The 16,042-nt window shown below is 37.6% G+C and overlaps 1 protein-coding gene across 2 annotated transcripts in view; it reads right to left on the bottom strand.

The window, feature by feature from the left end:
• Positions 1-1,275: 1,275 nt before the first annotated feature.
• The window catches only part of SEC63 (SEC63 protein translocation regulator), a 68,861-nt gene continuing 54,094 nt past the window's right edge, over positions 1,276-16,042 (bottom strand). For both annotated transcript variants that reach the window (XM_036080228.2, XM_036080229.2), the window contains 3 exons: positions 12,538-12,636; positions 3,602-3,706; positions 1,276-2,354 (listed from right to left, as the gene is read on the bottom strand). In XM_036080228.2, coding sequence (XP_035936121.1) covers positions 2,211-2,354; positions 3,602-3,706; positions 12,538-12,636 — 348 coding nt within the window. In that variant the 3' untranslated portion in view covers positions 1,276-2,210. The remainder of the gene's footprint in view (positions 2,355-3,601; positions 3,707-12,537; positions 12,637-16,042) is intronic.

Here is a 16,042-nt window from a genome sequence, read left to right as displayed (position 1 = left end):
TGTTGATAAAATGTCAGTTTCATGAAGACATGAAAACAAAACTGAAACTACATTAAGAGTTTCCATTAGATTAAATGCAAACCAGGGTTTGTTATGAAATCTTGATCAAGAGAAGAAGGGATATGGAGTTCTGAGATTGGCTGGAGAGACGGGAACTATAAACTGAAGGCTCAGTTCTTTCACTATTGCAATATGGAAAGTTTTTTTTACCTAAAGTACTAATTAGAGGGTAACGTACTTGCGTGGTTGGGAAGTATGTATGTATCACACAAAGGGCAAAGGAAAACAGACTGGTGGGATTTTCTAAGGTCAAGGTGATCCTGTTTTTTTTAAGCACTGTGGTGAGTTACTGGGTTGTGAAATTATCCTCTCTAGAGTCTCAAACACAGAAAGCCAGTTGTTTGAAAGAATAAAAGCTCAGACAAAATAGCCACTAGAACAGAAATACTTTTCTTGAACATTATCCTTCAAGAAAACCAGGAGATGTGCACATTACACAGTTTGGTTTGGTCCCACGTTTCCTCAAACGCCCTTCTGCTTGTTGCTGCCGGCCGGCCTCGCTCCTGTCTATCGCACTTAGGGGACCAGCTGCTGCCTCACCTCACACTGGAGCTTCCCAGAAAAACCTGACGCAAAAACTGAACCCGCCCTCTACTTGTAAAATGAAACAAATCCTCAGGGGGGCTACTGACTGCCAAGGAAGAGTCTCACTAACACCTCTGAAACAAACTAACAAAAAAACAGGTGATGGAAATTCCAATGAAGAAACTGCTTTGAGTATATTGTAGAAATTATATCCTAAATTTAGAACCAGAAAAACCATTCATGTTTTTGGTAATGTTCAAATTTTATTTCCAACTACCGCAGTAACAAAATACCAATTCTGCATGGAATGTGGCAACCTTTTAAATCAATAAGGTCACAAATTAGTATTCCAACAGTACTTTGGCCTACGGAGATTTTGATAGGCGAGGACTATTACAATCAGTCTTATAATATTACAGACATATGCTTCCTCAGTATCTAGTAATAAAAATATTCATTTTACCTCAATGATTCATCATGTATACATTTCTACTCTTTATAAGCACTATCCTTCTGGGTTGCAATGTGTGAGGGGGAAATTCCTCCCACACATGGGCTTTTCTATACCATACAGAAATAGCGATCACTTCTGCAGTAATGTACATTATTAAATTTTTAGTTGAAAGAGTGAATTATCCTATTATATCCTTTCTCTGGAAGTAAAAAGACACACACCATTACAAACGTAAAATGAGTCAAACTTCTATTTTATTGACAGGAGTCCAAAATGAATACAAAAAAATGCCTCCTTTGCAAGTTATGTGTTTTTTTTTTCCTTAAAAGGCTTCTGAGTCAGGTGGATTAAAAGCTAAGAATGTATTTCAGCTTTTATAGTGAACCTTTTAAAAAAGGTTTAATAACATGAGTCACCAACATCAGAGAACATATGGTCCCACAATCATTTTTAGACCTATAGCTTATAAAAAGAATTAGATCCTGCACTGAACTGCTAATAGAGGCTTAAAAATGTTTTAAGCCATTAAAAGCCATTTTTTATAATCTGTCTGATAACTCTGGGCAATTAAGAAAAGAAAAATCCCCAAATGTAGCCCTCTATATTATGTGGAATGGGACAGAATGCCAACTTATGACCAAGACAGGTAAAAATAAAAAGTTTAAAGCTATGAATGGAGCTGTCATAAATAGTCTTGTATCACTGCAAAATGTCAATAAATGAATGACAGAGCTTATCAAAAGATTAAAACTTGAGCAGATGTTACTAAAAACATGTGTGGTGTTTATCATACTTTCATGTTTGCTGAAAACTAAAGCTAAACAAAGAAAAACTGCTCACTTATAGATTGGTTTTCATGTACCTTTACTTTTACTGGGACCATAAATTGATCAGATAATACATAGCCCACACTTCTGGACAGTTATAACAAAGGGTTTATTATCATTTGCCGATGAAATAAATGCACCATCCCATACTTGAAAGGCTTTAACAAGCCTTAAGCATTTTTCAGACTGTACCAAGGCATCACCACTGCCTAGTTATATTATGCACCCATTTCTAGTAAAGAACTAACACCTCCCTCAACATCAGTTCTGCACTGTTTCTGGTTTATTATACACTTCCAAAACAGCAAAAAGTTGCAAATACTGTGGTCCATTCATAGTATTGCTTAGTCATCATCTTCCTCCTCTTCTTCCTCCTCCTCAAAGCTATCTTCAAAGCCCTCGCTGTCCTCCTGGTCTTCATCCCCTTCTATTGCTGTATCCCACTGCGGGTGATTTTCTGGTACAGGTTTAGCCTCATGAACTTCCAACTATAAAGAAGAATTAAATGCACACATCAGAAATTTTGGGAGGAAAAATGGAAGAAATATCTGATAAAGAAAAGGTTTTCTTTGACCACAGCAATTATAAAGAAACAGACTTTATGGTTGTTAACTCTAAATTTAACATATTTATTTACAAGAGACATTCATCCCAGAAATAAAAAGGTAATCTAATATGCGAACGCAGTTAAATTTCAAATACGGTTTGACATTTTAATTCTACAGAAGCTATACTATTTATTCTGTACAATGAAAGATTAATAATTGTGATTCTTGAGCAAGAACACTGAGTTATGTCTTAGTAAGTCTTATGTCTTAATAAGTCTGCTGAGAGAAGAAAAACTCAAGTGTGACTTTCAAAAAAGTATTTTGCAGCCTCCATACTCATGAAGTGAAATTCTATAGACAATGGAAAGAAATATGGTACCCTCGTGGGAAAAAAACAGGCCTGCCTTTCCCAGCTCCCTTTACTCTGGGACTCCAGTACACCAGGCAACAACACTTCAACACAACGTTACACAACAGAAGGCCTTTTATAAAAACCTCAAGTGAAACTGGTAAACATTGATAGGAACGTGCTTCAGATGATACTTACACAAAATGTGTAAGATGATAAAAAACAAATTAATCTCAGAAATTAATAAACACTCCAACAGAATCTGTGGGAAAATACATGTACTTTTCTAAAAAACAAAAACAAAAACAAAAAAAAAACCCAGAACCCAGTTGGTGAGGCCCTGTAAAGTCATAGCATATTATAGTACATTAAGAGTATCACTTAAGGGCGCCTGGGTGGCTCAGTTGGTTAAGCGACTGCCTTCGGCTCAGGTCATGATCCTGGAGTCCTGGGATTGAGTCCCACATCGGGCTCCCTGCTCAGCGGGGAGTCTGCTTCTCCCTCTCTCCCCTCTTGTGCGCTCTCTCTCATTCTCGCTCTCAAATAAATAAATCTTTTAAAAAATAAATAAATAAATAAATAAAATAAAAAAAGTATCACTTAAGTAATTTATATTTAACCTTCTAAATCATTCTAATAACTTATATTCGAGGTTCTAAAGCATTATGCTCCTTCAACTCAAGTTTATTATTAAAAGAGCAAGCCATTGAGTGTATCATATATAAAGTATGAGAAGACATCTTTTTCCTTCTATTACTCTACATTTCAGAACTAGAAATGCTTTCCTAGTACTTATTCAAACAGGCAACCATATTTATTAAAGAGTCACTATTCTTACCTTCAAGGGTTTGATCTGATCCAAACCCATATAGGAGTCTGATCTCAGAAACACTGTATACTGATAATTTCCAGGCTTGCCTGGTGCAGGAAACTTCAGTTCTACCTAGAAGAAAAAAAACAGCACTTAAAATCCGTATTTTGAGAAATGGAAAAAACAACATCATCTAGGTCTTTTATTATATTCTTTAATAATAAACTAGTAAATGTGTTTCCCTGAGTTCTAGGAGCCATTCTAGCAAATTATCGGACTCAAGGAGGGGATCATGGGAATCCCAATTCATAGCCAGCTGGTCAGAAGTACAGGGGACAACTTGAGACTTGTAAATCTGAAGCACATGGGGGATGGGGAGTCTTATGGAACTGAGCCCTTACCCTGTGGGATCTGAAGCTAACTCCAGATAAACAGTGCCAGCACTGAGTGAAGTTGCAGGACACTCAGCTGGTATGACAGAGAACTGCTCGGTGTGGGTAAAAACCCACACACCTGGTGTCAAAAGTGGTGTGAGTGTGACAGTAGTGTGAGGAAATGAGAAACACAGAAGTGAGTTTTCCTTTAAAAATGCCCAATGCTGAAAATACCATATGATTTCACTCATATGTGGAATCTAAAAAACAAATGAATAAACAAATAAAAAACAGAATCTGACCTATAAATACAGAGAAGAAACTGATGGTTGACAGAGAGAATGTTGGGGGGGGGAGATGAGGGGATGAGCAAAATGGGTGAAGGGGAATGGGAAATACAGGCTTCCAGTTATGGAATTAATAAGTCATGTAAACGAAAGGTACGGCACAGAAAATACAGTCAATAATATTGTAATAGCATTGTATGCTGATAGGCAGTAGCCAAAGCTATACTCATTGTGAACATAGTATAACATAGAGAAGTTGAATCACTGTTACATACCTGAAATTAATGTAACATTGTATGTCAACTATACTCAAATAAAAAAAAAATTTTTAAAACATGCCCAGTGCCTTAAAAGGTCAAGAAGATACTTATTTCCTATTAAATCATAAACTTCATATATACAAAGAGTTACAAACTCTTAAAAATTTCAATTCCAGGGAAAGGAAGATGGCAGGGGAATAGGAGGACCCTAGGCTTACATCATCCCATGAATACAACTAGATAACTACCAAATCATCCTAAATACGCCAGCAATCGAACTGAAGACTGCCAGAACAAACACCATAGCTAAGGGCTGTGAGAAGAGAGAGAAGAGGCCATGTCGAAGAAGGGAGGAAGCGTGGAGACATAGTTTGGAAGAGAAATGGATCATGGCCACTGTGGTAGGGAGGGAGCTGCAGTTGCAGAGAAGAGCAAGAGACAAACCAGCACATAGGGGAGTGCATGGGGAAAAGGAATTCCCATAGCATTTCCAAGAATTTCCCTCTTGGAAAGCAAGAGGGCCCAAATTTCGTGAGTTCTTGCAACCAGCAGGGCTTAAAGCCTGGAGTTTTAAAGGTCAGCATGCTTGGCTCTGGGAGAGCTCAGATGGTACTGGGGCTGCTCTCAGAGAAAAGGCAGGGCAAACAGTCCATGGACATAGAGCATGGAAACAGTGACCTGAAAAGCGCATGGGGCTCACAGTGGGGAGGGTATTCACTCATCTCAGAGGGCATCACAGAGAGACCCCTGGCTGGGGCCATTACCCCCACCCCCACCTCTCAGCATAAGACAGGACCACCTGCAGGAAGCAGTGGAAGTGCCAATTCTCATTACCTAACTTGCTTATACCAAGCCCCTGGAACACCTGCACTCCAGTGGGACCACCCCTCCCAGTTACACTTGCCTCAGTCCCAGCACAGTGGGCCCCAAGTTTGGCAGGGCCTCAGTTCCCATGGCGGTGGCAACAAGACTTGTTTCACAAGCAGACCAGAACACACCTAGTTAAAACTTGCCACATTCAGGCCACGGACCAAACACCACCCACCAACAGGCAAAGGGACCCTCTGCAGACAACTGGCCTGAAAGATAAAGCAGGCAGAACACAAAAGCAAAGCCCACACAGCACATGTTGGAGACACTCTCTGAAGCACCAGGCCTTAGGGAACAAGGGACACTACACTGCAGAGCACCACAGGACCTCCTCTAAATAAAAGCCATTACTCTCAAGAACAGGAGACATAGCTGACTTTCCTACACAGAGAAACAGGCAGAGAGACTTAGACAAAATGAAAAGACAGAGGACTCTCTCCCAAATGAAAGAACAGGACAAGGCCACAGCAGAAGATCTAAGCAAAACGGATATAAGTAACATGCCTGATAGAGAACCTAAAGCAATGATCATAAGGATACTCACTGGGCTTGAGTAAAGAGTGGAAGACATCAGTGAGACCATTAACACAGACCACATTCGATAGCAGAGATAAGGAGCTCAATAAACAAAACGAGACACACTTGATGGAATGAATGGCAGGGTGGAAGAAGCAGAGGAACGAATTAATGACCCAGAAGACTAAAGAAAACAATACAACAGATCAATGAAACCAAGAGTTGATTCTTTAAAAAAAAAAAAATCAATAAAACTGATAAACCTCTACCCAGTTATCAAAAAAAGAACCAAATAAATAAAATCACAAATGAAGGAGAAATAACCATCACCACCACAGAAATACAAACAATTATAAAGAGATTATTATGAAAAACTATGTGCCAACAAATTGGACAGCCTAGAAGAAATGGATAAATTCCTAGAAACATATAACCTACCGTACAACACTAAAACAGGAAGAAAGAGAAAACCTGAACAGAATGATAACCAGCAAAGAAACTGAATCAGTAATCAAAAAACTCCCAAAAAACAAAAGTCCAGGATCAGATGGCTTCAAAGGAGAATTCTACCAAACATTTAAAGAAGAGTTAATACCTATTCTCAAACTATTTCAAAAAATAGAAAAGGAAGGAAAACTTCCAAATTCATTCTATGAGGACAGCATTACCCTCATACCAAAACCAAATAAAAATAACACACAAAAAAAGAGAACTATAGGCCAATATCTCTGATGAAAACAGATGCAAAAATCCTCAATACTAGCAAAATGAATCCAACAATACATTAAAAAAATCATTCACCATGATGAAGTGGGATTTATTCTTGGGTTGCAAGGTTGGTTCACAAATCAATGTGATACATCACATCAATAAGAGAAAGGATAAAAACCATATGATCATTCCAATAGACACAGAAAAAGCAACTGACAAAATACAAGATCCATTCATGATAAAAACCCTCAACAAGGGGCACCTGAGTGGTTCAGTCAGTTAAACATCCGACTCTTGATCTCAGCTCAGGGTCATGAGTTCAAGCCCCGCACTGGGCTCCATGCTGGGTGTGGAGACTACTTAAAAGAAAAAAAAAAAAAACACCTCAATAAAGCAGGTGTAGAGGGAACATACCTCAACATAATAAAGGCCACCCATATATGCAAAACCCCAGTGCTAGCATCATCCTCAATGGGGTAAAACTGAGAACCTTTCCCCTAAGGTAAAGAACAAAACAAGGATGTCCACTCTCATCACTTTTATTCAACACAGTACTGGAAGTCCTAGCTACAGCAATCAGACAACAGAAAGAAATAAAAGGCATCCAAATCGGTAAGAAAGAAAGAAATCTTTCAGTATGTGCAGATGACATGATACTATACATAGAAAACCCAAAAGACTTCACCAAAAAACTGCTAGAACTGATAAAGTCGCAGGCTACAAAATCAATGTACAGAAATCTGTTGCATTTCTATACACCAATAATGAAGCAGCAGAAAGAGAAATTAAGCAATCAATCCCATTTACAAAAAATGGAATTGTACCCAAAACAATAAGACACCTAGGAATAAATCTAACTAAAGAGGTCTATTCCTGTACTCTGAAAACTATAAAACACTGATGAAAGAAACTAAAGACACAAAAGAAATGGAAAGACATTCCAGGCTCGTGGATTGGAAGAACAAATATTTTTAAAATGTCTATACTACCCAAAGCAATCTACACATTCAATGCAATCCCTACCAAAATACCAACAGCATTTTTCCAGAACCAGAACAAATAATCCTAAAATTTGTATGAAACCACAAAAGACCCTGAAGAGCCAAAGTAACACTGAAAAGGAAAAGCAAAGCTGGAGGCATCACAATTCCAGAGTTCAAGTTATATTACAAAGCTGAAGTGATCGAAACAGTATGGTACTGGCACAAAAACAGACACGTAGATCAATGGAACAGAACAGAAAATCCAGAAATTCAACCAACAATTATATGGTCAATTAATCTTTGACAAAGCAGGAAAGAATATCTGGTGGGAAAAAGACAGTCTCTTCTACAAATGCTTTTGGGAAAACTGGACAGCAACATGTCCAAAAGAACCTAGACCACTTTCTTACACCATATATAAAAATAAATTCCAATGGATTAAAGACCTAAATGTGAGACTTGAAACCACAAGAGTCCTAGAAGAGAAGATAGGCAGTATCTTCTTTGACATGGGCCATAGCAACTCTTTTCTAGATATGTCTCCTGAGGCAAGGGAAACAAAAGCAAAAATAAACTATTGGGACGTCATCACAATAAAAAAAGCTTCTGCAAAGTAAACAATCAACAAAATCTATGGAATGGGAGAAGATATTTGCAAATGATATATCTGATAAAGAGTTAGTATCCAGTGGGGCACCTGGGTGGTTCAACTGGTTAAGTGTCCAACTCTTGATTTTGGCTCAGGTCATGATCTCAGGGTCATGGGACTGAGCTCTGTGTCAGGCTCCTCACTCAGCCAGGAGTCTGCTTCTCTCCCTCTCCCTCTGCCCCTCCTGCTCTCTCTCAAATAAATAAATCTTCAAAAAAAAAAAAAAAGGTGGGGTTAGTATCCAAATATATAAAAAACTTATAAAACTCAATACCCAAAAAACAAGTAATCCAATTAAAAATGGGCAGAAGACATGAACAGACATTTCTTCAAAAAAGACATACAGATGGCCAACAGACACATGAAAAGATGCTCAACATGACTTATCAGGGACACACAGGTCAAAACTACAATTAGATATCACCTCACACTTGTCAGAATGGCTAAAATCAAAAACATAAGAAACAACTGGTGTTGGCAAGGATGTGAAGAAAACAGAACCCTCTTGCACCGTTGGTGGGAAATGCAAACTGGTGCAGCCACTGTGAAAAACAGAACTGAGGTTCTTCAAAAAGTTAAAAACAGAAGTACCCTACGATCCAGCAATCACATTACCGGGTATTTACCCAAAAAGCGGTCATGGTCTCAGGGTCATGGGGTCAAGCCCCATGTTGGGCTCTGTGCTCAGCAGGGAGTATGCTTGAGATTCTCTCTCCCTCTCCCATGCCCCTCCCCCTGCTCTCTCTCTAAAATAAATAAACCTTTTTTTTTTTTTAAGATTATTTATTTATTTATTTGACAGAGAGAGACACAGCAGAGGGGGTGGGAGAGGGAGAAGCAGGCTTCCCGCAGAGCAGGGAGCCCAATGTGGGGCTCGATCCCGGGACCCTGGGATCATGACCTGAGCCAAAGGCAGCCGCTTAATGACTGAGCCACCCAGGCGCCCCAAAATAAATAAATCCTAAAAAAAAAAAAAATAAGGAGATACATGCACCCCCATGTTTATAGCAGCATTATTTACAATGGCCAAATTATGGAAGCAGATCAAATATCCATCAACTGATGAATGGATAAAGATGTGAAATATACATACAATGGACTATTACTCAGCCATAAAAAAGAATGAAATCTTGCCATTTGCAAAGACATGGATGGAGCTAGAGAGTATAATGCTAAGTGAAGTCAGTCAGTCAGAGAGAGACAAACACCATAAGATTTCACTCATATGTGAAATTTAAGGAACAAAACAAATGAGAAAAGGGGGTAAAAAAGAGAGAGAGAGAGACAAACCTAGAAAAAGACTCTCAACCATAGAGAACCAATGGTTACCAGAGAGGAGGTGGGCAGGGAATAGGTGAAAAAGGTGATGGGGACTAAGAAGTGCACCTGGATAAGCACCAGGTGATTAAAATAAAAACTTAAAAGAAAAAGTTTCATTTCCACTTAGACAAAGGAAGAATAAGTTATTAAGATGGCATTTGGATGTTCTGGTGATCTGCCTCCAATCTCCAAAATCCAGATTCTGTAGGCAAGATTATATATTAAAACAAACAAACTAGGAAAAACAAACTAGAAAATTCATGGGACTATCATTTTTTAAAATTAATCTCAGTTTGACCTTTCTAAGTATACCATAAAACACAGAAATCATAAAAGAAAAAAATTACTAAATCACACTACCAAAAAAACCCAAATAAATAATGTTTGTATTTTTACCTGGTAAAAACAACTGCAATAGTAAAACAAACTGGGGAGAAATATTTGCAACAAATATCACTAAGGGATATAATATTTAAAACAACAATAATTCCCCAAACCAATTAAAAGACCAATAACCCAACAAAAATGAACAATGGTCACAATCAGACATAAAAATAAGTACAATTCAAATACACTGAAAGATGTTCAGTTTCACTCTTAAGAGAGAGACAAAATTTAAACTATACTGAGTAAAACCAGCATAGTAAAAAGTGATTAAGGCAAGAATCATCAAAGTGTATTAAAATGAGTGGGCAGAAGACTAGTAGAGAACAAGATATTAACATAGTGTCCAAGTATTGCCCGAAAGATTAGAGGAAAAAAATACCTTTTATAGTAGAGAAAAGCCTTAATTAAATGTTCAGCCATGGTATCACCAATGTGGGGCAAACGGATATAATGTGCCTCATTAGAAGGTTGTATCACTTATGTAGTATTTTTGCCAAAAATATTTAAGATGAATATAATCATGAGTAACCAATGAGACAAATTAAAACTGAGGGATATTCTACAAAATATTTTGCCTGGACTCTTCAAAAATGTTGATGGCATGAAAAATTTAAAAGCAAAAACGCCAAGAAGAGTTCTAGAATAAAGAAGAATGACAACCAAATGCAATGCATGATCCTTGAATGGATCCTGAATTTAAAAACAGAACAAAAACTACAACAGACATTAGTGAAACATTTAAGGAAATCTGAATATGGACTGCACATTAAATACCATATCAATGTTAAATTTCCTGAATATAGTAATTTCATTGTGCTTATGTAGGAGATGGCCCTTGTTCTTACGAGATACATGTTTAAGTATTGTCATGATGTCTATAGGCACATGCAGAGAAAGATATTAAACTATCTTAAATATAAGGCAAAATGTTAATTGATAAGTGTAGATAAAGGATCTATGGGAGTTTATGGTAGTGTGCTTGCAGCATTTCTATAGGTTTGAAACTTTTTAAAATAAAAGATGAGAGGGGAAAAAATAACACTAAGATGCCATTTTTCACCTTTCTGATCAGCAGTGACATTCAAAATATCTGATATACTGAGAGATAAAGGGCATTCTTAAACATTCATTCTCCCTATAGAGAAATAAATATCTAGCGATACCTACCAAAATTACAAATATACACAGCGTCTGATTCATTAATTTTAACTCTATGAATTTATCCTATAAATGTTTGTACATGTGCAAAATGACATATGAGTTTATTCATTGCAGCAAAAGAAATAATTTATAAGTCCATTAAATTGTAGAATGCTAAATAAATAAACAACCACACAAAAGAGTATAATGCAGCTGTAAAAACAAATGAGGAAGGTTTTTCTGCAGTAACTTGGAAAAAATTCCAAGTTATATCATTGAGAGAAAAAGGTGTATGCTATTTTATATGTAATATTTGAGAAAATATACATGTGTATTTGCTTGTAATTTACATACAGTATCACATGAAGACTACATAAAAATTTTATAACATTGATGGCCTCCAGGAAGGAAAGTGGGTGACTGAGAGACAGGGATGTTTCAATGAGTGTACTTTTGTATATCTTCTGAAATATTATTAACTAGGTGAATTTATTATCTGTTCAAAAATAGGTAAAACTTAAATTTTAAAAAAATAATAATAAAACTGCTCTATCCAAGAAATACCCTTAAGTTAACACTAACTTTAAGTGTCAAATAAACAACAACAAACTACTTCACACATTTACTACTTGGTTATAAAGGGGGGAAAATACTTTTGGATTAAAAATCAACATCACAGGGGTGCCTGTGTGGCTCAGTCATTAAGCGGCTGCCTTCGGCTCGGGTCATGATCCCAGGGTCCTGGGATCGAGCCCCGCATTGTGCTCCCTGCTCTGCAGGAAGCCTGCTTCTCCCTCTCCCACTCCCCCTGCTTGTGTTCCCTCTCTCGCTGTGTCTCTCTCTGTCAAATAAATAAATAAAATCTTTAAAAAAAAATTATCACAGAACTATCTTGAAATTCTAAAAAACCTTGCTTGCTCTTGTCTACCAAATCCAGGCAGAAAGAACTTTTCTAGAGAAGTAGCATGAAACAATCAAGAAAAACAGATAAAATATACTCATCACTATATTAGTAATGACATTAACAATGAATAATGCCACATAATCAAAAATTCCATTCTAAAAATCTAATTATCAGTTCTTAAATTTGTTTTTAAGACCAAAGATATTTATCTTAGCACTAATCCAATGAGTATGAAAATCATAAATTTTTGTAAAATATAATTAAATTCTGGACAGGAAAACAAAAGGCATATGTTTTTAGACACTAACAGTGAAAACTCCCAAAAATAAGTTGAAAACAAGTTTTTAAGACTGATAGAGTTGCCTACCTTTAACAATACTGTATAAATTTCCAATCAGTTACTCCCAAAAGACACCAGAGAACAGTTACAAAATGTGCCTTAACTGATAAAATACAATAAGCCAAATATGATAAACTGATTTCTAAGAAAGACTTTATGAAGCAGCATGATGGTGAGATGCCATATATTTGTAAAAACTGAAATAATGTTTTGGATAATTACCTCTTCTGTATCTTTTAGTGTACACACATGATACGGCATAGATATTAACGTCTGTTCCTTCCTATCTGCAATATAAAGCCACCACCATTCTTGTTTTTCCTGCAAAGAAAAAAAAAGAAGTTTATATTACCAGAAATAACTAGAGAAATAACTGTTTAGCCTTGTCTCCTTTCAGAGGTATTGTTCTGGTTTTATCACTGCAGTATTTCCAGCACAGATACAGTGCCTGGTACAAAATAGATACTTAATATTTACTGAATGAATAAATCATTATTAACCATTTATAGATCTGCTGTCCAAAAGAATTCTGCATGTAATTTTAGGGTTTCAAATGGCCCCTTAAAAAACCCTAATGATGGGCCTCTGTATTAAAAACCCCTATATTAACCTTAAATGACAAAAGATAGCCTAAAAAATAAAATAATATAAACTACTACAATATCATCTAGCAAATAATCTTAGTAATCTTACCTAGTAATAAGCAAAAGCCAGAAAGTAGGAGTGGAAGGGACTTGGGAAACCAAATCAGAAATCATTAAAACGTATTACTCATAAGAGAGCATCTCAGATTTAAGAGTCTATTTATACCTTTCACTGCACATGATTTTAATAAGTGCAGCATTTTTAGTTGTACTCATAAAAGATTAGGAATAGAAAAAGAGCTCAGTAAAGAAACTGCCACCAGAATGCACAATGAGAGAAAAGTATTTAAAAAAAAAAAAAAAGAAGCAGGGGCGCCTGGGTGGCTCAGTTGTCGGGCGTCTGCCTTCGGCTCGGGTCATGATCCCAGGGTCCTGGGATCGAGTCCCGCATCGGGCTCCCTGCTCAGCTGGAAGCCTGCTTCTCCCTCTCCCACTCCCCCTGCTTGTGTTCCCTCTCTTGCTGTGTCTCTCTTTTTTTTTTTTTAAAGATTTTATTTATTTATTTGACAGAGAGAGGGAACACAAGCAGGGGGAGTTGCAGGCAGAGACAGAGGGAGAAGCAGGCTCCCCGCAGAGCAGGGAGCCCGATGCGGGGCTCGATCCCAGGACCCTGGGATCATGACCTGAGCTGAAGGCAGATGCTTAACGACTGAGCCACCCAGGTGCCCCTTGCTGTGTCTCATTCTGTCAAAAAATAAATAAATAAAATCTTTTAAGGAAAAAAAAAAAAAAAGCAGCAGCAGCCCAAGCAGTCCAGAAGCACCAAGCTTCAATGTGCTCAGTGAGCACCGCTGTGCAGGACACAACAGTAACTGTTCAGTCATCTCTTGGTATCCACTGCTTAAGAATTGGTCAGGGAAGACAGCTTTCTAAAATGGCTTAAAGAAAAATGTTTTGGAGCTAAAAAATAAAACAAACTCTAGGATATTCTAAATACTCAACCAAAACAACACTAGACTGTTGTAAATTTTCAATTATCCAAAAGAAAGTTAAAAAAAAAAAACATTTTACTGAAAACAGTTATCATAGGGAAAATGCCTTTTTAAGCCAAAATCACTTGCACTTCCTATTTTATCCACAAGACATTAAAATGTGATCTAAGAATGCTACACTGTCAACTAAAAACTCTTGTAAACTACAAAGCACTACAACAACATTAACAAGCAGAATAAATAAATCACAAGTACATAATTAATCTAACTTCTGCTTAACCCAAGGGGGACTACCACAATAGGTATATGTGTATATACGTAAGTTTGCCTCTGTGCGTGTTGCACACACACAGTGTTAAAAGTGGGCCAGAGTCTGAGTCACAACTACTCAACCCTGCCACTGTAACATGAACAGAAGGAGCGTGACTGTGCTGCAGTCAAACTTCATTCATGAAACAGGCAGGGAGGCAGACTCGTCTGCAGGCTGTAGTTTGCCGATGCCTGTTTTAAAGCCACACAGACCCGGACTGTTTCACGTCTCTAAATCTCACTTTTCTTCTCTGTTAAATGATGAGTGCCTAACTCAGGCTGTGTTGTGAAGATGGACTGAGATAATACGAGCAAAAGATATGTTAGAATGTCTAGCACACTGATCATAATAAATGATAATCATGGGGGCGCCTGGGTGGCTCAGTCGTTAAGCACCTGCCTTCAGCTCAGGTCATGATCCCGGGGTCCTGCTCAGCAGGGAGCCCACTTCTCCCTCACCCTCTGCCTCTCCCCCTGCTTGTGTGTGTTGGCGAGCGCACGCGCTCTCTCTGTCAAATAAATAATCTTTAAAAAAATGATAATCGTGATTATTAATGAAATGAGGTAGGCACCTTAATCATTTAAGAGTTCTGACATTTCACTGTCAGAAATCTCATTACCAGAACATGTATGTAATGTAAGTAGCACAGGGAGATGTTCAAGAACGTGCGATTCTTCTTTACCTCTCCACTAAGAGAATGCCTTTCCCTCTGCTCTCCCAGGTTACTTGATTAAAATGAGATTCATTCAAAAATATTTATTAAGAAGCTAGTGAATTTCAATCCATGGCATTGTACTTATGCCTAGACTCTTTGATGCACATAGTGAAAGTGGAAAATATATTGCAGCACGAGTTATTTGCACTTTCAATAGTTTTTCTGTGGTGTGAGATTCCTCACCATTCTTAACATACTAAGTATAATGAATGAGTTTCAGTAACATGTAAGTCAATTATAATCATAAAACTTTAAGCAATTTAAGTGGGTAGTGTGGTTGTTAGGGTAGTTCAGTAGGTACACGGGAAGGTAGACAGATGTTAGGAAAATCCTAAATAAATTTTATCTGATAAATGGTACTTTGAGATGTTTACACTACAGTTGTAGCTTAAATTAGAAAAAGGCATTTTCAAGGCTAAAATGTTCTAAGGCAGTGAATGGATGTTTTGCTTATTAACTAAGCATGGTCTAAAATGAACTATCTGTTATAAGGGTACAAATTATGCAGCTTATAACATCCCATGGCACTTCTAAAACCAATCAATGAGTGGAATTTACTCGCTTGATTTCGGGAGCCTTGGGGTTGGCAGGCTACCACCGCAATGGGCAAAATGCCCTTAACAGATGGGCTAAAGCTCAGGACATGCCAGAAGATCAGCAAGCGCATTAACATGGAATCCTGGGCTCACTTCTTTCCAAGTCAAAACAACAGTCTGTGCAGAGCCATTCATTTATTATTAGGAAAGCCAAATTACTTGGGAATTTGCCTTCAGCAGCCCCCAGCAACTCTGGATTGACATTCTAAAGCAAAAAGCAGATTTATACATGAAATCACCTGCCAAACATGAGTGCTGAGCAGAAGGTTCTACGGCAAAGCTGTGAGGCAGTCTGTGGAACAGCTTCCCTGAACTAAGAGGCAACCAGTTCTTGACCTTTGGCCATAGACAGAATCATGGCAAAAGCAAAACGTCATGCAAATCCCAAATTCATTTGAAAGACAAAAAACTCAAGGAGATCAACAGCTGAGCAGGCCACAACCACAAACTAAACAAGGACAAGAGAACAAACAGCACTGATCAATCTGTCCTGAGCTTGGGGCTCAGCCACTCTCAACTCTTACTGAACT

The sequence above is a fragment of the Halichoerus grypus genome, chromosome 9 (assembly GCF_964656455.1).
Source record: "Halichoerus grypus chromosome 9, mHalGry1.hap1.1, whole genome shotgun sequence".
Lineage (NCBI taxonomy): Eukaryota > Metazoa > Chordata > Mammalia > Carnivora > Phocidae > Halichoerus > Halichoerus grypus.
Note: the sequence above shows the minus strand (reverse complement) of the source record. Positions and strands in the feature narration are given on the sequence as shown.